This window comes from Rattus rattus, chromosome 18 (genome assembly GCF_011064425.1).
Source record: "Rattus rattus isolate New Zealand chromosome 18, Rrattus_CSIRO_v1, whole genome shotgun sequence".
Classification (NCBI taxonomy): Eukaryota; Metazoa; Chordata; class Mammalia; order Rodentia; family Muridae; genus Rattus; species Rattus rattus.
The window spans coordinates 41,179,972-41,200,602 of record NC_046171.1 but is presented as its reverse complement, the minus strand read 5'-3'; the positions used below and the strand labels follow the sequence as shown (position 1 = coordinate 41,200,602).

The window sequence follows — 20,631 nt, the reverse complement described above, 5'->3', positions numbered from 1 at the left end:
GGTCTCCCAACCACAAAAAGCCCAGGACCAGATGGGTTCAGTGCAGAATTCTATCAGACCTTCATAGAAGACCTAATACCAATATTATCCAAACTATTCCACAAAATAGAAACAGATGGAGCACTACCCAATTCCTTCTATGAAGCCACAATTACTCTTATACCTAAACCACACAACAAAGAAAGAGAACTTCAGACCAATTTCCCTTATGAATATCGACGCAAAAATATTCAATAAAATTCTTGCAAACCAAATCCAAGAACATATCAAAATGATCATCCATTATGATCAAGTAAGCTTCATCCTGGGGATGCAGGGATGGTTCAATATATATAAATCCATCAACATAATCTACTATATAAACAAACTCAAAGAAAAAAACCCACATGATCATCTCATTAGGTGCTGAGAAAGCATTTGACAAAATTCAACACCCCTCCATGATGAAAGTCTTGGAAGGATCAGGAATTCAAGGCCCATAACTAAACATAGTAAAAACCATATCAGCAAACCAGTACCCAGCATCAAACTAAATGGAGAGAAACTTAAGGCAATCCCACTAAAACCAGGGACTAGACAAGGCTGCCCACTCTCTCCCTACTTATTCTATATAATACTTGAAGTACTAGCCAGAGCAATTAGACAACGAAAAGAGGTCAAAGGGATACAAATGGGAAAAGAAGAAGTTAATCACTATTTGCAGATGATATGACAGTATACTTAAGTGAACCCAAAAAAATTCCACCAGAGAACTACTAAACCTGATAAACACCTTCAGCAAAGTGACTGGATATAAAATTAACTCACACAAATCAACTCATCCTACTCAAAGGATGAACAGGCTGAGAAAGAAATTAGGGAAACACCACCCTTCACAATAGTCACAAATAACATAAAATACCTCGGTGTGACTCTAACCAGGCAAGTGAAAGATCTGTATGACAAGAACTTCAAGTCTCTAAAGAAAGAAATCAAAGAAGATCTCAGAAGATGGAAAGATCTCCCATGCTCATGGATTGGCAGGATTAATATTGTAAAAATAGCTATCTTGCCAAAAGCAATCTACAGATTCAATGCAATCCCCATCAAAATCCCAAGTCAATTTTCCATAGAGTTAGAAAGAGCAATTTGCAAATACCTTTGGAAAAGCGAAAAAGCCAAGATAGTGAAAACTATCTTCAACAATAAAAGAACTTCTGGGGAAATCACCATCCCTGACCTTAAGCAGTATTACAGAGCAATAGTAATAAAGACTGCATGGTTTTGGTACACAGAGAGAGAGAGAGAGGCAGGTAGATCATGGAGTAGAATTGAAGACCCAGAAATAAACCCACACACTTGATCTTTGACAAAGGAGCTAAAACCATCCAGTGAGGGGGGAAAAGACAGCATTTTCAACAAATGGTGTTGGTTCAACTGGTGGACAGCATGTAAAAGAATGCAAATCAACTCATTCTTATCACTCTGTACAAAGATCAAGTCCAAGTGGACTTGGACCTCTACATAAAACCAGATACAGTGAAACTAATAGAAGAGAAAGTGGGGAAGAGCCTTGAACACATGGGTACAGGGGAAAATTTCCTGAAACAGAACACCAGTGGCTTATGCTCTAAGGTCAAGAATCAACAAATGGGACCTCATAAAATTGCAAAGCTTCTGTTAGGCAAAGGACACTGTCAAAAGGAGAAAATGGCAACCAACAGATTGGGAAAAGATCTTTACCAATCCTACATAGAGGGCTAATATCCAATATATAGAAAGAACTCAATAAGTTAAGACTCCAGAGAATCAAATAACCCTATTAAAAATGGGGTACAGAGTTAAACAAAGAATTCTCAACTGAGGATTATCGAATGCTGAGATGCATCTAAGAAATGTTCAACATCCTTAGTCATCAGGAAAATTAAAATCAAAATGACAACACCACCTCAGACCAGTCAGAATGGCTGAGATCAAAATCTCAGGTGACAGCAGATGCTGGTGAGGATGTGAAGAAAGAGGAACACTCCTCCATTGTTGGTGGGATTGCAAACTGGTACAACCACTCTGGAAATCAGTCTGGCAGTTTCTTAGAAAATTGGACATAGTATTACCTGAAGATCCAGCTATACCTCTCCTGGGCATATACCCAAAAGATGCTCCAACATATAACAAGGACACATGCTCCACTATGTGCATAGCAGCCTTACTTATAATAGCCAGAAGCTGGAAAAAACTCAGATGTCCCTCAACAGAGGAATGGATACAGAAAATGCAGTACATCTACACAATGGAGTACTACTCAGCTATTAAAAACAATGACTTCATGAAATTCTTAGGAAATGGATGGAACTTGAAAATATCATCGTGAGTGAGGTAACCCAATCACCAAATAACACACATGATATGCACTCACTGATAAGCAGATATTAGACCAAAAGCTGGGATTACCCAAGATACAATCCACAGACCACATGAAACTCAAGAAGGATGACCAAAATAGGGATGCTTCAGTCCTTCTTAGAAGGGAGAACACAAATATTCATGGGAGGAAACACAGAGACAAAGTTTGGAGCAGAGACTGAAGGGAAGGCCATCCAGAGACTGCCCCACCTGGGGATCCATCCCATATACATCCACCAAACCCAGACAATATTGCTGATGCCAAGAAATGCATGCTGACGGGAGCCTGATATAGCTGTCTCCTGAGAGGCTCTGCCAGAGCCTGACAAATACAGGGGCAGATGCTGGCAGCCAACCGTTGAACTAAGATCGGGGTCCCCAGTGGAGAAGTTAGAGAAAGGACTGAAGGAGCTGAAGGGGTTTGCAACCCCATAGGAAGAACAACAATATCAACCAACCAGAGCCCCCCTCCCCATCTCCCAGGGACTAAACCACCTTCCCAAGAGTACACAAGGATGGACCTATGGCTCCATCCACATATGTAGCAGAGGATGGTCTTGTCCCGCATCAATGGGAGGAGAGGTAAATCCCAGTGAGTCATCAGTTTCCTCTTATTATACCAGATAGTAGGAATGGTATTCCAGATGGTAGGAATAGTGTTAAAGATTACCAGAGTCGTGGCAAAATGCCAACAAAGCCAGTTTGAAGAGGCTGTCACTGTCTCCACCTCCTCTGTGCTGGGACTACAAGCACGATCCACCGTACATATTAATGTAGTCTAGGAGATGAAGCCCACGGTTCATGCGTGCTAGGCAAGCGAGCATACAGTCATCTCCACTTCACCTCCAGTGCCAGGGAGGCAAAGCGCCACTTTAAAAACATCTCCAGTTTGAAGGGTCGCACTGCTTTAAACTCCAGCTTCAACTAAATATTACCCCACATTGTCTCATTTGAGCCCTCTTAAATTTGAATAACCAGGTGGGGTGACTGGCGAATCGAAAGCTACGTACCTTCAAACGTTGGTCCATAAATAGACTCTCCGTCATCCCCTCGTCCTCCTACTATATCTAGAGAAAGACAACAGCCAGATCAGAGTGCAGGGCTGACAGGAGCAGACGCCTAAGCTTGATTCTGCTCACATCTTATATCAAGTCTAGAGTTAAAGTGCCCAACTGGAAATACTACAACTTCTCCTCAGCCTGCAATCATTCTCATGTTTATCAATAAGTTAGAATGGAAAACCTTTGAACAATATTAAGCCAGAATTTAAAGAGGATGCTCACAGATCCATTTGCTTGACCTGTTTTTTTTCCATGTTTCACTTTGCTTTTCAGAGAACTGGAAAGATTAAACTGAGCCAACAAAATGGGGAGAGCTCTTTGGAGCCAGGGTTTCTCAGTGTGACGATGCTGCCTGTCTCGGAACTTGCTTTGTAGAGCAGGCTGGCCTTGAACTCACAGTGATCTGCCTCCCCAGTGCTGGGGTTAAAGGCACGCACCCCCATGCCCAGCAAATACTGAATTCATAGGTGTGCTTGGCTTACAGATGTGTCTGTATATTATGTGCATTCTAGAACTGGAGTTATGGACAGTTGTGAGCTGTTTTCTGAGTGCTGGGAATCGAACCCAGGTCCTCTGCAAAAACAAGTGCTCTTTACCATTGAGCCATCTCTTCAACTCCTTTTTGAACATGAAAATAGATTTTCTAAGTACTGGGGAGGTGGCTCACATGGTAAAGTGTTTTCTTCACAACCACAAAGGCTGGGTTCTCAACCACAAAGACCTGAGTTTGGTCCCCACCATCCATGTAAAAAGGGGACAGGATGGCACATGCTGGAGATGCCATGGATACTGGAGCTGACTGTCCAGTCACCCTAGCTTAATTGGCAAGCACCAATCACCGTAAGACACCCTACCTCAACAAACCAGGTAAATTCTTGAGGAACGGTACCCAAGGTTGACCTCTGGCCTCTGTACATGCGCACACACACCTGCAGGTACTCAATTCACCCTCTCGCATATACACACACAGGTAGATGCTTTTGAAAAGTCACATTTAGATTCTCACTCCTCTAATACTCTCAGCTGGGAGTGTTGCTCAGTGGCAGAACACTTGCCCAGCATGTGGAAGGCCAGCGTGTATGATCTGACATCTGGTACTGTAAAAAACATACTTATCCACAGTAATATCTTACTCGTTTAAATAACATTGTAGGAACAAAATTCCTTTTCATACAATGTGAGAGTTTTTTCTTTGTAGTTGGAGTTTATAACAGCTACTTACCTTGGCTTAGGCAATATTCCCACTATAAAGTCTCCAGGTACGAGATCTTTCAAATCCACCCATACCTGAGAGCCAAGCAGGTCTGTCTTCTGTGGCCCAGCCTCCCCCATATGTACTTTCTACTTCCTTAGCTGTCTGGTCCACCCTCTCCTCTGTACCGTGTTCGAGATACTGGCTGGAGGACTGAACTATCGTATCCATGTGTAAGCAAGCTGGCTGTAGCAGGCATGTGCTTTCTTTTTAAAAAAAGAATTGGAAACAACATTCAGCAGACAGAGAAAATGTATTTGGAGAGAGCATGGGGCATCTAAATTATGCTACTGTTGATGCAAAAGATAAAACAAAGGCATCTGCATATACACATGCCTTCCCTAACACCCAAAGACTGTCCAAGGCCAGGTGTGGTAGTGCACACCTTTAATGCCAGCATTCAGGAGGTAGAGGCAAATTGGAGGCCAGGCCTACCTCTTTATGAATTCTACAAAAGTAAATGAATGAAAGTTTGGGCACTCTGCTTTGATGATATTTACAGTTTTAAGCTCACCTCCTCCTTGTACCCAACCGTTCTTGACTACTCGATGAAAAATCGAATCTTTGTAGTGAAGCTTTATGCCTCTCTCAGAAAACCCTGATGTTCCTGTGCACAAGACCTGAAAATTTGTACATGTTCTGGGGCAGGTATCACAATATAGCTATAAAATAAAGACAGAAGGTTTCAAAGATTACTCAGTATCTGATCAATTACAGACTCCTTAAAATTTATTTGAAAAATGTAGCAAAAAATTCTCTTACTTCAAAAATCAGCCTTCCAATTGGGGCAAGATCAATACTAATGTCCAAGAACACAAAATCATGCTATTAAAATCAGGGAGAAAAAATGATGCAGGTCAGTGTTTGTAAGAAAGTTTTAGAAATGTTAAAAAAAATGCATTATTTTCAGAGATAAGATTTTAACCACAACACAGCAAATACAAGCTGAACCATAACAGCAACAAAAACTCAACAGTAACTCTCATGACTTAAAGGAATTTTAAAATTTATTTTTCCAAGTCCTTACAGCCCACGTTACGTACTAGTTAGAACCCCCTCAGTGGAGAAGCTTTGGGCCATGCTAACTTATCTTGCAGGACTGAGAGCAAATGACCTAAAAATTCAGAGTCCAGAGCTCAGAGTGGAAAGGAACAGGGGACAGTCCTCCTGGGGAAGGAACAAACTAGGGATTCTTTTGTACTCTTCTGAGTAGGTCTGGGAAAAGATCCAAGTGAGTGTTGTGGAGTGGGTTACTGTGTGTCCTGGATTTTCCCAGACTGTGGAGACCAGCCAGAGCCAAGCTATACACACTCTGACCGAGGAAAGAGAAGGGGGTGGGCTTTCTGGTTCTCTTCCCCCACCGTCTCCTGTTCTATAGTCCTCGTGTGTCACAGGGGATGCAATTCCAGCAGAGACAACTGTTTTTGAGGCCTTGCCTAGCCCTAGAAGAGGGCATCCAAAATTGGTCATGGAGGCTCCTGTCTATAATCCCAACATTTGTGAAGCTGAGGCATGAGGACAGCTGTGAGTCCAAAGACAAACTGGGCTACACTGTGAGTCTCAGGCTAGCCTGAGCTATGGAGTAAGCCACGGTGAATCCTCTAGGCTTTATCTCTAAGGCCAACTCTGAGGTCTAGTGGGGTACACTTCAGGTCTTGGCTATGACTGCCATGTAACAGAAAACCAACTTAATTCACGCAGTGCGTAACTTGTCTTGCCTTCTTCCTCAAGAATCTGGGAATCACATGATATTTCTTTAAATATATTGTGTTGTTCTATGTTGCTCTGACCTTTTAAGTTTTTTTTTTTTTTTTTTTTAGTTAAAACACTGAAATAATACTTGTGCTGACTGGCATCCAGCATGGAAGGGTTAAGAGCATTGTCAGTAAAATGAAAACTACTTTCTGTTGTTTTTGTTTTTGTTTTGTTTTGTTTTGTTTTGTTTTCAAACAGTACCTCACCGTCTGACCCAGGTTGGTCTGGAATTCATTTCAAAGCCATAGCCCAGGCTGATACCCCCACCCCCACCCCCAACCCCCAAACTCATGCAAATCCTCCTGTCTCATCCTCCTGAGAGCTGGGATTACAGGCAACAACACAGGACTACATAGTGCCTAGATAATTATAATTAATTTATTTGTTCCTCTTAGCTTCTGTAAGAGAATAGTTAAAGAAAAGGCCTTAACAAACCCCACAGGTTTGGAACGGACATTATGGTTGACTGGGGAAATGAATTCCAGTCTATTTAGGCATAATTAACTGGCCTGAAATGATTGATTATCTTTATGTGGCTGTCAGGAGCAGACAATGCTGTATGAGTGTAGTGGAACACATGGAACACATCTTGAATATCAGCTCTAAAGAGGCAGAGAGATCTCTAGTTTGCAGCTAGCCTGGGCTACGTGTAGTTCCCTACTTTAAAAATGACAACCAAAAGGAAAGACCAAACCAAGCCAAACCAAAGGTAATTAGAAAAGTGCTCTTGAAGAAAGACAAATGAACGCAACATCCCAGTCACCAGGCAGGAGCCAAACACACAAACATATTGGTGGAGCATGGCATTCCAACCTGGAAATAGACAAGATCCTTGGTTTGGTTCAACAAGAGAACCCTCTGTAGAAATATGTAAGTCTTTTCACAGAACTGTATTTGGCCTCCCTTGTTTCCTATCTGTCTCTAAAGCCGTCTCCCCGGCTTCCTCCTGTGTGAAACAAAGAGTCAGCAGCAGTGCGGCGGCCATCTTGTTTTCTTAAGGTAGTCACGGTAGCGCTACGCTCGTCTCCGAGACTTGTGGCTGAGGCGCTCACTCTCACCCTTACCGACTACTATCTCTACCCTCCTCATGGCCACGGACACTCCTGGGGACGCCATGTGTCTCCGTACTCCTGTCTCTTTGAACGCACTGTTTATTCAACCAAACACTGGGTACCCAGTGTGCTTAGCTCCTGGTCAAGACGCTGGGTAAACCAGGGTCCGTGAGGTAAGGTCTTTGCCTCTGCACATCTCAGGTTCTAGCACTGGGTCACTCTGTGGACACGGGGGCAGCAGGAGCAGGAGTTACTACATCAAAGTTTTTTCTTTTTAATTCTTCTTTTTAATAATCTGTGCCACGGTTAAGTTTTTGTCAGTGTAACACAAACTTATGCATGCGTGGGCCGAGGGAGCCTCGGCTGAGGGAATGCCTTGATCGTATTGGCCGTGGGCATATCTGTGGGGCATTTTCCTAATTGCTGATTGGCGGAGGAGGCCCAGCTCAGGGTGAGCAGCACCATCCTGGACTGTACGAGAAAGGCAGCTAAGCGAGCTGGGGGAAGCAAGCTAGTGAGCAGCATCCCTCCACGAGGCCTGCCTCAGCTCCTGCCTCAGCTCCTGCCTCAGGCAGCTGCCCTGCCTTCACTTGAAGATGGACGTCAGGCCAAACAAATCTCTTCCTTCCCAAGTTGCTGTGGCTTATGGTGTTTACTACACAAAGCAAAGGACATTATCCTTCCTTGGTTTCTGTCCGTCTGTCTGTCTGTCTGTCTGTCTGTCTGTCTGTCTGTCTATCTCTGCTGAAACTCATGCTTCCTATCAGTCTTCCCCACTGCAGCTGCTGCCAACTCTTTCCTGCTTTAAAAGTCCTCACCCTGTAGTGGACTCCTGGCTGTTAATCTCGGTTCACATTTTTCACACTTCAGTGTGAAGGAGCAGTAGGTGTTGGAAAAGACTAATTAAAATATTTCCAGGCCAGGGCTGGAGAGGTGACTCAGAGGTTAACCGTGTTGGCTGCTGGACACAAGCTCAGTTCTCAGAACCCACATTAAGGGCCTCACAAAAGCCTTTAACTTCAGCCTCTTCTGGCCTCTGAGGGCGCCTGCACACCTTTGGCATACAGGACCAGTGGGGCGACTCAGCAGACAAATCCTTTACTCACCCGATGGCCTGAGTTCAACCCTCAGAACCCACACATCACTGAAGGAGAGAGACACTGAAGGAGAGAGCGTGGAGTGGTGCACACACCTTCATAATAATACATAAAGATTCGTGAAAACATTTAATAATAATAAGTAATAGTAACCACTAAAATATTTAATATCATGTAATAACAAAGATTCATTAAAAAGGCTTCACAGCACAAAACGAACTATGGGTTTCAACAGTTTCTGATTTGCCTTGAGACTGTCCAAACCGGCCTTAGAACTAAGAGTACAAACGGTCTTCCTGCCTCTGTCTCCAGGGAAGCTAATACTACAGGTCATGTGGAAGGGTGTTTCCATTCTAAAAGCGGTAGTTCACGCCCGGAGGTCTGAACAGAAGAGAAACTCAGCTGCTGCCTCCCACCGTGCCCAGCCAAACTCTGAACCTATAATCCTTTGCAACCGCCTTAATAGGGTCCCTGGGGGTGGGGGTGGGTTACACCTTAACTGCTTGTCCCGCGTATCCACCTTGTGAACATATCCACAGTTGATGGCGAATCAATACAAATAATGGGAAACCCCACTAGACGTCTGTGGAACTTGCCTTGGTGTCCTTCAAGAACTTCGTGGCATAGTCCAGAGTAAGCGCCTCGTACAGTGCACTGGGCCGGATATCGACCACATCCCACAGCTTCTGGGCCCACTTCTTCAGATCAAGTGCGTTACCCAGGAGCTGGTCATTGATAAAGCATATCACATAGGAGGAATAGACCCAGGTTTCACCCTTCAGTTCCTACAGGGAAAGGAGGGAATAATGATGACAGAAGAAAACAACTGCTAAACCCACAAGCCGGAGCTTGAGGAGAATTCTACAGCCTGACTTACCGGCTCCAGGATTGCTTCTCTTAAAGTACCTTTTTTTTTTTTTTTTTAAGATTTATCAATTTTGTATGTATGTGAGTACACGGTAGCTGTCTTCAGACACACCAGAAGGTGGCATCGGATCCCATTACAGGATGGTTGTGAGCCACCGTGTGGTTGGGGGAATTGTACTCAGGACCTCTGGAAGAGCAGTCAGTGCTCTTAACCACTGAGCCATCTTTCCAGCCCTTAAAATATGTTTTTAAAAATATCTTTCAGAATTCTGCTGTCAAAAAAAAAAGAAAACCCTTACTGTTTTTGAGACTCAACATAGTGAAGAAGAGCGAATACCTTAAAAAGCGATCTTCAAACTACTGTAATCGGACACCGATGGAATCTGGTAATAATAACATGGACGTAAAGCAGCTGGGCGTTAATCTGTGGATTAAATGCACTGTTTCCGTTTATGAGGCACACTCTACTGTGTGCATTTGTGGAAGACAGCATGGTTTCCAATGCAAAGAACTGAGAAAGGAGGGGGAGAGGGGTAGGGTTGGGGAGGGGGAGGAGGAGATCGAGAGCAAGAGACAGAGAGAGAGAGAGCAAGTGAGCGAGAGAGAGGGGGGGGGACAGAGACAGAGACGGAGAGAGAGGCACAGAGAGAGAGAGATGGGGCTCAGACACGAGACAGTGATTATTCTGGACAGAGGACAGTAGAAAATGCCTCCTGGAGGCCAACAGGAGTTTATACATAGTCAAGGACAAGGAAGAAAACTCACATCCCCCAACACTTTTTTTTTTTGGCTCTTTTTTTTTTTCGGAGCTGGGGACCGAACCCAGGGCCTCGCGCTTCCTAGGCAAGCGCTCTACCACTGAGCTAAAACCCCAACCCCCCCCCCAACACTTTTAAATTTAAAATGAAACTCATTTTCATCCATGCAATGCCGCCATCAACTTCCTAAGTCCCCAGTGTGGTCAGAGAAACACTGACCGCTGAGAAGCCATGGCGTGTTGTTTCCCAGTGCCAGCCTTGGCAAACCATGTGTGATTTGGTGCAGCCACTTGTAAGTTATAGTGGAAGCTGATTCGTGAGCCCCTGTGATTGCCGGACTTGGGCTGACAGAGAATCTGCCTCTAGTGAAATCCAGGGAAATGCTGGTTCTGCTGCCTGTCACCAAGCTGCAATGGCAGGGACAGCTGACCCTTTAAGCTCTGCTTTATTCAGGAAGCTAGCCATCTGCAAGACAGGACCAGCACCCAGACTGTGCCTTCCGTTGTCGTCTTTGGCTAGCAAGTCTTGCAAGGAGTGGAGACAAAGGTCATTCCAAGTTCAGACTTGCTCCTCTGGCCAACCTTGACTCCGATTCACAGGATTGCTGTCTCTCTCCTCACCACTCTCTGTTTGACAGATTTGGAGACTGTCTAGACGTCATCCAAGATAAGCCAACAGACAAGAACGTGGTGAAGAAATACAGTTTCAAAGATGCGAGAAACAAAGCTGTAAGAACGAAACTCTGGGAATACAGGAGCAAGGTCTTGGTGGTCCGAGTGGCCAGGCTTAATGGAAACCAGCCAAAACAAAAACAACTGTTCTCCCTACCCCTCCCTGAGGTAGACTTCAAGACAAGGCCAGGTGCGGGGCTGGATGAGGAAAGTGACTAAGCCAAGAACAGCCCCTTGAGCAGGCCAGCCAATACCTGACCAGATCCTTTGTCCTGTGTACCACCAATGAGAATGAGCCAGCTAACCCTGTTGCTGAAGTCTGCCCTCTGTAATGAGTAAAAGCTGTGCGCTTTTTGGGTTCGGGGTTGCCTCTCCCTGTGTGGATGAGCAACCCCACGTACGTGGATTAAAAACCTTATACCCTCATGCCATTGCAGTGGTCACTTTGTCAATCTGTGCTCTGTGGGTGGCGCTCCTGAGGTAAGGCCACTTCGAGGTCTTCAATAATGGCAGTGTGCACTTGCTGAGCTGTGTTTAAGACTCCTCTCTACAACATGAAGTAGCAACGTTCCCTCTCCATAGAGGACATACAGGTGCCCCATCTGTCACCTCTTGCTCTCCCAGTCTGCTGGTCTCAAGACTGAACTGGAGAAGTCCTAGTTTGGGCAATGATTTGCCTCCAACCTGCCCGTGATCTGGATCTCCAGCTCCTCTAAGAGCTATCCTCTAACTTGCTTGCTTTCCGTGCCTCTCTTAAACCCTGCCTCCGGGTTTTCACTCCAGAGAGCAAACTTGCTCACGATCAAGCGTGAATCACTGGTAAGGCCTAAGCAGTCCCTGGCCTGTGTAGATTTCTTGCTCTATTTTGCAAGACCCAAGCCTGTAACAAGAGAGGGAAATATAACTGGACATTTTGTTCAGTGAGATAGCGGAACACAATAGAAGGCACGAGAACTCGAGCACTTCATCTCTGTGTCTGATGCATATCAGGAGATGGTGCTGGCTTGCCTGGCCCTGATGTTTTCTAGAGCTCTCTGCTACTAACGTCTTATGATGCTGCCCTTATTTGTTTGTTTATGAGCAGGGAGATGGGCTTTCCCATGGTCCCTGAAGCTGTGCCTATAGGGAAACATTATGTTCTGCAGAAGCATATGGCCAGCTAAGCCTAATGAACCGATTCACTAGGACCAAATGTGCCAGGAAGCTCTGCACTTAACACGGACACGGTGACACTGAAAAAGATAAGGTGACGAGGGTGACTATGGGGGTGGGAGAGAGACAGAAGGAGAGACACCAAGTAAAGCAGCAGTGCTGACCTAGAAAACCTCACTGAGAACAAGGGGAAGGCATGCAGGAGAGTGCACGCAGCTCCCCAGGTAGCCTGGGCTGGAAAGGGAGGGGGATGGGGTGTAAGAGGATGGGAGGATGGGGTGACAACGTGCAGGCAGAGAATGTGAGGCTGGTTGGTAATATTATAAAACTTTCCAAAGTTATTCTATGTAGGGGCTGGAGAGATGGCTCAGTGGTTAAGAGCACTGGCTGCTCTTCCAGGGTCCTGAGTTCAAATCCCAGCAACCACATGGTGGCTCACAACTGCCTCTAACTCCAGGCCCAGATCCCGTTGCCCTCTTTTGGCCTCCGTGGGCACTAGGCATACATGTGGTGCACAGACATGCGTGCAGACAAAACACCCATGCACATAGATAAAAACTATCCACTAAAGAAGTGTCTTATGTTGGGTTGGGTCCCACTTTCCTTCTATGGCTCTAGTTTTAACACTGCACTTCCCGTATGCCAGGCAAACCAGGACCCGTGGTTACTCCTAGCTGAAGAAGGATCTGAATGTGGCCCTCCTCCCTGTGCTAGAGTCCTGTCCTCTATATCTTGAGCACTCTACAGAAGTGTTTGCTGTGACTTCCCCATATGGTACGTGACTGAGTCAGAATGCCACACCCGCAACCTTCTCCCTCCGGGCTCCAGATAACACTATCTGGAGGCATCTGAGGAAGGTGGCATCTCAGAGGTAAGCTTTCCTCTTATCTAGTATCTATCTCAAACGAGCTGTGCTAGCTAGTCGAAGGGCAGGTCTGGGCTCTTTAAAAGTACTGTTAGGAGAGACAGCTAGAGAACAAAGCTCCCTACTAAGACAAGCTGACTCCTGGGAGGGTGGCTCTCAGACAACAGCACCTGCACAACTCTGCTATCCCTGGTGTACATAATACACTTTCCGGATGGAGGGCCAGGTCACTGTACTCTGAGAGCCAGGGTGTCACAGGAAGTGCAAGCAAGGCATCAAGAAAGAAGGGTGAGGGTTGGGGATTTAGCTCAGTGGTAGAGCGCTTGCTTAGGAAGCGCAAGGCCCTGGGTTCGGTCCCCAGCTCCGGGGAAAAAAAAAAAAAAAAAAAAAAAAAAAAAGAAAGAAGGATGGCCAGCAGGGCTAACTATCATCTCTGACAGTTTAAAATGTATCTCTCTCGCATGCTACTTAAAAGAACATTCTGGAAGTATTTTACTGTTTAGGGAAGGTATCTGGGAAGATGAATAAAATAATTTAGGGAAAGTATGCACTTAAGAGAAATAATCACAGCTTGATTTGTCATTCTCCCCAAACTGCACAATAATTCACATAGAAAGATACTTGTCAATATCCCCCACCCACGCCCCGCCCTCCGACATGCTGATGTATCCCTTACCCTCTTTTTCTCCTCCAGATACCGATCCCAAGCAAATTCCTGAAGAGGAACTATCACAGGATCTTCGAATCTGGACGGGTAATTGGCTTTCAAAGTCTAGGTTTCAAGACAGAACAGTTTAAATTCTCATTTATGTATTTACTCACTATCTGGGGGGGGGGGTGCGCTGGCTGTGCGTGTGCGCACCTGTGGAGACCAGAGGCTTTCCGCTGCTACCCTCCACTGGCTGTGCGTGCACAGGGCCTCTCAGTAAACCTGGATCTGCGTCAGCTAGATTGGCAGGCAGAGAGCTCCGAGACCTACCTACCTGGCTCCCCTTCCCAGGCTCAGGGTTCTACATGAACTCCAGGTGCCTGGCTTTCATACGGATACCAGGAGTCAGAACTCAGGTCTTAATGCTTGCACAGCAGGGAACCTAATCCCTGAGTAATCACATCAGCCCCCAGGTTCTCTTTTTCAAGTCAAAAATCACTTCCCCCCAACTTCAGGGGTTCTTTCAGGGAGTTTCACACAGCACACGCAGACTACACTGCCTGAGAGGCCCTGCCCTGTTCCCAGAGGCTCTACCAAGTCACTCGGACCCTGACTGGTTTCTCTCACCTTCAGGGAACAAGAGGGAAAAGCACGCCTTAGTTTTCCTATATTGCTACCTCATTTGATATATAGAGGAGTATTGATACATAACTCAGTGAGTTTATACCAATGGTTTTAGGATCTGTTACGTTCTTTTAGGGCTCCCACTCCCCCTAAAGTAAATGGTTAAATCTCAGTAGACTCATGGCTGCTTGATTTGTAGCAAAAAATAACAAATATTATTGCTTTTATTTATTGGTGTCAGGAGAATGACCAAAGGGATGCTATTGTGATTTCGCCTTTCAGGGAAAGGAGAAGCAAACACTAAGTTTAGGCTTGTAGCTAAGTTTTGGTATTAAGTGTCCTTTGGCCAAACATTTTTCATGTGTGTGAATCAGAGGAAAATTACTTCTAAAACGGACTTTAAAAAATTATGCGTATGTGCATGTCGGGTTGGGAAGAGAGGTGATTTAGTGCTTATGTGAGTGTGAAAAGAGGCCACTGGATTTCCTGGAGCTGCAATTGTAAGCTGGCAGACGTGGTGTTGGGAACCAAACCTCAATTGCTAAGGATGATGTTTTGAGGCCCCATTGTGTTCTAAACGGCACAGACCTATCAGGCGAGGTGATTTCAAGAGGGAGAGAGCCTGGGTGACAGTGTATCATACTCTAGGATAGGGGCAAGATGGCAACAGCAACTTGGCCATTGGTCTTCTGTGATGGTTTGCATATGCTTGGCCCAGGGAGTGGCACTATCTTGTTGGAAGAAGTGTGTCACTGTGGGTGTGGGCTTGGAGACCCCCTTCCTAGCTGCCTGAGGATGCTCTTAGCTCCTCCTGCACCATGCCTGCCTGGATGCTACCATGCTCTTTCCTTGATGATAATGGACTGAACCTCTGAACCTGTAAGCCAGCCCCAATGAAATGCTGTTCTTTGTAAGACTTGCCTTGGTCATGGTGCCTGTTCACAGCAGTAAAACCCTAACTAAGACACCATCTTAGACTGTGGCACCCAAACAACAGAACTTTCCTCAATTCCACAGTTTGTGTTCAGTTTCAGACAATCCCACAGGACGATCACTGTTTCTAAGTGAAGAATTATGTAAAGTAATGAGATCAGTCATTTTCAAATTAGGCCCTGTTATGCTTGTTCATAACACCTTTGTTATAGACTGGATTACATCCAAATTAAAATATATGCTAATATTTATCCTTACCGTTAACAAATCTATAAATCAAGCATCTGGGATTACTCACAAACATACTGGGATTATAATCAATTATCCTCAATTATGCTAGAACTGAATTTACACTGATACATTCTCATATTTGAATATAGCCCAGAGAGGCAGAAACTTAAGGGAAAATGACATTATTAAAATATTAAAAACATCGCTTTTGTTGACTTAGTATCCTCTATAGCAGGTGCTATCTCCTGAAGAGTTTTTGAAAGAACTGACAGTCAAGCACACTTCTGCATCTTTTAATGGTTGAAATTATTCAAAAGATAAATCACATTTCATGTTACATCAAAATTGTATATATATATATGTATATATACACACACACACACAAAACTCAGCATCTACAATAAAGCTTTATTAGAACACTTATATCCTGTGTCCATTGCTTTGTTGTGGAGACAAGGTATTAATTACTATGTAGCCAGTGTGACCATCAACTTCCTTTATTGGCCTCTTGAGGGCCAGGACTATAGGCCTGTGTTACCACACCTGGGCACACTGTTTTTACAATGTAAGTCTGAAACTGTGTCTTAGAACACCTAACATATTTACTACTTGAACTTCCCAGGAAGAAAAACAAAGTTGCAAATGCTTTCCCTGCAGTGTAGAACAACCACAGGAAATATTAGTGTCTTAATAAAGTCAAGAAAGAAATAAGGAAGGAAAGAAGGAAGGAAGGAAAGAAGGAGAAGGGAAGGGAAGGGAAAGGAGGGAGGGAAGGGAAAGGAAAGGAAGGAAGGAAAGAAAGAAAAGTAGTATCTTTCAAACTCTGAAACTTTAGCTGTAAAATAAAGCCATTTGTTCAAAACAACAATAAAGAAACAAACAGAAGCAAGAAGCCTTCATCCTCCAATTCACACGCAAGACAGCACTTTTACTCTGGATGCTGGAGAAAGCAAGGGTGTGTGTGTGTGTGTGTGTGTGTGTGTGTGTGTGTGTGTGTGTGTGTGTGTGTGTGTGTGTGTGTGTGTGTGTTCTGAAGGTGAATCTGGAAAAAGCAAGCAGAAACAAAATAGTTCCTGGCGCAGAGCTGCGTGTATTTCGCCATCATAGCCCCCAGGTTTTTTTCTGCTTCCAGGTTGCAGGCGTGCTGCAGCCCGATGAACCTGGCTAGATTTGTTTACAAAGCCATACTTGGATTCTTCACAGCATTTCTGGGCCATCTCTTAGGAATCTGAAAAGTATCTGATTCTGCTAAAATGCAGAAACAACTACAGAACTTATAAAGGAAAGGACCTTCCACAATTAAATTACTAAAAAAACAAAACAAAACAAAACAAACAAAAAAACAAGGAGTTGGTTATTAAAAAACTAGACGCAGGTAGGCTGAGGTGCATGCGGTGTCTGGAGCGAGGGGGTTACTTCTGCGATGGTCTTCGACACCTGAAAGCTGGAGCTTTTGATTAGTTTTCCGTGATTTTGAATTTTGTAAATCCATCATTCAATTAATCCAGCATCTCCATCCATAGGTGCTCGGAAATGACCAGTCTCCCCATACGGTTCCCCGTGAACGCTCGCCTGTCTCTTTCCAGGTCGCCCTTCCCCGCGCGCGACCTGCATTTGTCCTCCACGCCCCCATCCAGCCCGAGGACAGAACGTGGAACCCCCGCCAGCGCTGGCGAGACCGCGGCAGGGAGGCTGAGGCGCGCGTGCGGTCTGGGGCGAGGGGGTTACCTCAGCGATGGTCTTCGACATCTGAAAGCTGGAGCTTTTGAAGAGCCCCACCACCTTCAGCTTCAGCGGCGGCTCCGGAGGCAACTCCGTTTGGCACTCCGAGGGCTTCGCCTTCGGCCGGCACGGCTGCTGAGAGGCCATGGCAGAGCTAGCGGAAAGCCCGGAACACAAATAATGCGAGTCGTCACGGCAACCGCGTGGCTCCGCCCCCGACGCCCGCAAGGGGCGGGACCTGAGTGGGTTCGTGGGCGGGGCCTCGCATCAACTTTGAGCCTGTTGCTGGTGAAGCCGGGCCAGAGCCAAGCCAGGAACCTGTAGGCCGCGGTACGGAGAACCCACCGAAGGCTCTAAGAACCTGGAACGGTCCACCCGAGACTCCTTCCGGGACTGCGGGCGGCCTCGCGCAGCCAGCCCAGCACTAGCGGCCGATCTCCTTTCAGGGTGGGAGGACGGCCTGTTGTCCCAGTAACGCAGGAGTCGTCCCCCCCCCACCCCCCGCCCCAAACCAGCTCGCTTTCCTGGGTCGGGGCAGCGCGGGACAGCGCCGGCAACCTGTGCGCGCGGTCAGCCTCGCCACCCTTGCTTCGAAGCACTCCAACCATGAAGCACAACTTTTCTCTGCGGCTGAGGGTTTTCAACCTCAACTGCTGGTAAGTGCGCCCAGGCACGGGCTGAGGCCTCGGAGCCACCTTCCTGTCCCCACCCGCAACAAGCCTAGGAAGGAAGCAGGTCTTAAGCCCAGTCAGCTTTGTCCTTCCTGAACCGCCGAAGTCCACATCACCCAAAGCCCAGAGCTTGGGTGGTGGCAGCAATCACCAAAGTCCCCATCACCCAGAGCTGAGGCGATGGCATCAGTAATCACTCCGAACCTTTCCTTTTAAAAGAAGATTTATTTTTTTATTTTATGTGCATTGGTGTTTTGCCTGTCTGTCTGTGTGAAGGTTCCGGATTCCCTGGAACTGGAGTTACAGGCAGTTGTGAGCTGTCATGTGCTTGCTGGGAATTGAACCGCTGACCTATCTCTCCTGCCCCCTGCATCCTCCACCCCTGTCCTCCTTTAGGGACATCCCCTACCTAAGCAAGCATAGGGCCGACCGCATGAAGCGCTTGGGAGACTTTCTGAACTTGGAGAGCTTTGACCTGGCTCTGCTGGAGGAGGTGAGGTTGTACGCAGCCTAGGTTGGAGAAGGGCTGCAGGGGGCGAAGGAGGGCTGCAGGGGGCGAAGGAGGACTGCAGGGGGCGAAGGAGGGCTGCAGGGGGCGCACGAGGGCTGTTCTGTGCGGGATGAAGTCCAAGCAAGTATCCTCACCTTCTTCCTCAGGTGTGGAGTGAGCAGGACTTCCAGTACTTAAAGCAAAAGCTATCGCTCACCTACCCGGATGCACACTACTTCAGAAGGTGAAAAGTCTGTGTTCTCAGCCTGTTCTCAGAGGAGGAAGTTCTCCGCGACATTCTTGCTTGCACCCCTGATCCTCTTCCTCTGGGTGTGAGACCAGCATCTCTTCTCGAAAGGGCTGCTGTCTTAAGCTTTGTTCTGGGGCTGATCATTAGAGAAAATCATTAGAGAAAAGTCGCTGATCAGGGCTAGGAGACAACGGAGGGGAGGAGGGTGGTGGGTACTTCCCTCCTTGCCTTTCTGGTTATTAAGCAAGAGTTTGTTTTCAGCGGAATCATTGGCAGTGGCCTCTGTGTGTTCTCCAGACACCCAATCCAGGAAATTGTCCAGCACGTCTATACTCTCAATGGTTACCCCTACAAGGTAAAGATCTCTCCCCTATCCTTGCTAACACGGACTGGACGCAGCCTCCCTGGGGCCTTGGCAGGAGGGCGTCGGTCCCCTGAGTTTTTGTCTCCCCTTGCCTGCAGTTCTATCATGGAGACTGGTTCTGTGGGAAGGCTGTGGGGCTGCTGGTGCTCCATCTAAGCGGACTGGTGCTCCACGCCTACGTGACCCATGTGAGTAGGGCTGGCAGGCTTAGGCAGTGGCACAAGCTGCGGTGGTAGTTCCTCTGTGGGGGCGAGGCCTGGCATCACAAGATAGCCATGGGCAAGGTTCACCCATCCTGGGTCAAACTCCGTGCCGTGTGACAGGTGACGAGCCTGATTCAGACAGCCTTCTCTTTAATTTCACGGATCCCACTCTAGCTGCACGCTGAGTACAGCCGGCAGAAGGATATCTACTTCGCACACCGTGTGGCCCAAGCTTGGGAACTGGCCCAGTTCATCCAGTGTGTGAGCCTGGGCTTCATGGGGGAGGTAGGGTGGGGACTGGGGTTGAGGGGATGCCGGTTGTCCTTGACAGGGCAGATAGTAAGGGAAGGATTCCCTCCTTGTCACTCTGCCCCAACTCAGCCACACATCCAAGAAAGCAAATGTGGTCCTGTTGTGCGGGGATCTCAACATGCACCCCAAAGACCTGGGCTGCTGCCTACTGAAAGAGTGGACGGGGCTCCGTGATGCCTTTGTTGAGACCGAGGACTTTAAGGTGAGAGACTTTCCCACTTACCCCCACCACTTGTTGCAGTGTTCCTGTCTCTCAGCAGCCTAGCCACGTGTTTCCCCAGGGCTCAGACGACGGCTGTACCATGGTACCCAAGAACTGCTACGTCAGCCAGCAGGACCTGGGGCCGTTTCCCTTTGGCATCCGTATTGACTACGTGCTTTACAAGGTCAGGAAGGCGCTTCTTCCCAGCATGCTTTTCTCTAGTCTCTTCCTCTGTCTTGGGGTCTCCATGTTGATCTTTTAGTTCAGCTGATGCGGTCTTGGGCCACTGATAGCTAGAGGATGGGATCCTGTTGGCTGGTTCTCTGGGAGAATTTAACGCTTCTCTGTGTTCCCGCTCTTCCTAGGCAGTCTCTGGCTTCCACATCTGCTGTAAGACTCTGAAAACCACTACAGGCTGTGACCCCCACAATGGCACCCCCTTCTCTGACCACGAGGCCCTCATGGCTACTTTGTGTGTGAAGCACAGCCCCCCTCAGGAAGACCCTTGCTCTGCCCATGGTGAGTCAGCTTACCCGTCACCCTCCTTTCTACTTTAAGGCAGCCCCCGCCTCATCCTGACCCTCCCCTGTCTACTGACCCTCCCTTGTTCTAGGACCAGCGGAAAGGTCAGCATTGATCAGCGCGCTAAGGGAGGCGAGGACAGAGCTGGGGCGAGGCATAGCTCAAGCTCGCTGGTGGGCTGCACTCTTTGGCTATGTGATCATTTTGGGGCTGTCCCTCCTGGTGTTGCTGTGTGTCCTGGCTGCAGGAGAAGAGGCCAGGGAAGTGGCCATAATGCTCTGGACACCCAGTGTGGGTCTGGTGCTGGGGGCAGGCGCAGTCTACCTGTTCCACAAGCAGGAGGCCAAAAGCTTATGTCGGGCCCAGGCTGAGATACAACATGTTCTGACAAGGACAACGGAGACCCAGGACCTAGGCTCAGAGCCTCACCCAACCCACTGCCGGCAGCAGGAGGCGGACAGAGCTGAAGAAAAATAAAACTTGCTTGACACACTCTAACGGCTCTACCTTGTTCCTTGCAGAGGCACGATGGGAAGTGAGCGTCAG

General features: G+C 47.1%; 2 protein-coding genes across 3 annotated transcripts in view; one reads left to right on the top strand and one right to left on the bottom strand.

The window, feature by feature from the left end:
- Ppil6 (peptidylprolyl isomerase like 6) overlaps positions 1 to 17,269 on the bottom strand; it is a 30,487-nt gene extending 13,218 nt beyond the window's left edge. The window contains exons 1-6 of one of the 2 annotated variants that reach the window (XM_032888446.1): positions 17,078 to 17,269; positions 13,589 to 13,684; positions 9,196 to 9,384; positions 5,458 to 5,520; positions 5,210 to 5,357; positions 3,393 to 3,449 (exon numbers count right to left, since the gene is read on the bottom strand). In XM_032888446.1, the coding sequence (XP_032744337.1) occupies positions 3,393 to 3,449; positions 5,210 to 5,357; positions 5,458 to 5,520; positions 9,196 to 9,384; positions 13,589 to 13,684; positions 17,078 to 17,218 (694 nt within the window). In that variant the 5' untranslated portion in view covers positions 17,219 to 17,269. The remainder of the gene's footprint in view (positions 1 to 3,392; positions 3,450 to 5,209; positions 5,358 to 5,457; positions 5,521 to 9,195; positions 9,385 to 13,588; positions 13,685 to 17,077) is intronic. The other variant, XM_032888447.1, reaches the window with a different exon arrangement.
- Positions 17,270 to 17,330: 61 nt separating this feature from the next.
- Positions 17,331 to 20,583, top strand: Smpd2 (sphingomyelin phosphodiesterase 2). Its single transcript, XM_032888445.1, has 10 exons — positions 17,331 to 17,727; positions 18,139 to 18,235; positions 18,400 to 18,476; positions 18,744 to 18,837; positions 18,945 to 19,034; positions 19,224 to 19,306; positions 19,431 to 19,563; positions 19,643 to 19,747; positions 19,929 to 20,082; positions 20,177 to 20,583. The coding sequence occupies exons 1-10, from the start codon at positions 17,678 to 17,680 to the stop codon at positions 20,560 to 20,562; spliced, it is 1,269 nt and encodes a 422-aa protein (XP_032744336.1). The 5' UTR covers positions 17,331 to 17,677; the 3' UTR covers positions 20,563 to 20,583.
- Positions 20,584 to 20,631: the final 48 nt, after the last annotated feature.

Bases quoted from the DNA above. Each gene is read 5' to 3' on its own strand.
- Smpd2 (XM_032888445.1), top strand. From the start codon at position 17,678: ATGAAGCACAACTTTTCTCTGCGGCTGAGGGTTTTCAACCTCAACTGC. The intron at 18,477-18,743 runs GTGAAAAGTCTG...GTTTGTTTTCAG, and splicing joins GATGCACACTACTTCAGAAG to CGGAATCATTGGCAGTGGCC. The intron at 18,838-18,944 runs GTAAAGATCTCT...CCTTGCCTGCAG, and splicing joins TCAATGGTTACCCCTACAAG to TTCTATCATGGAGACTGGTT.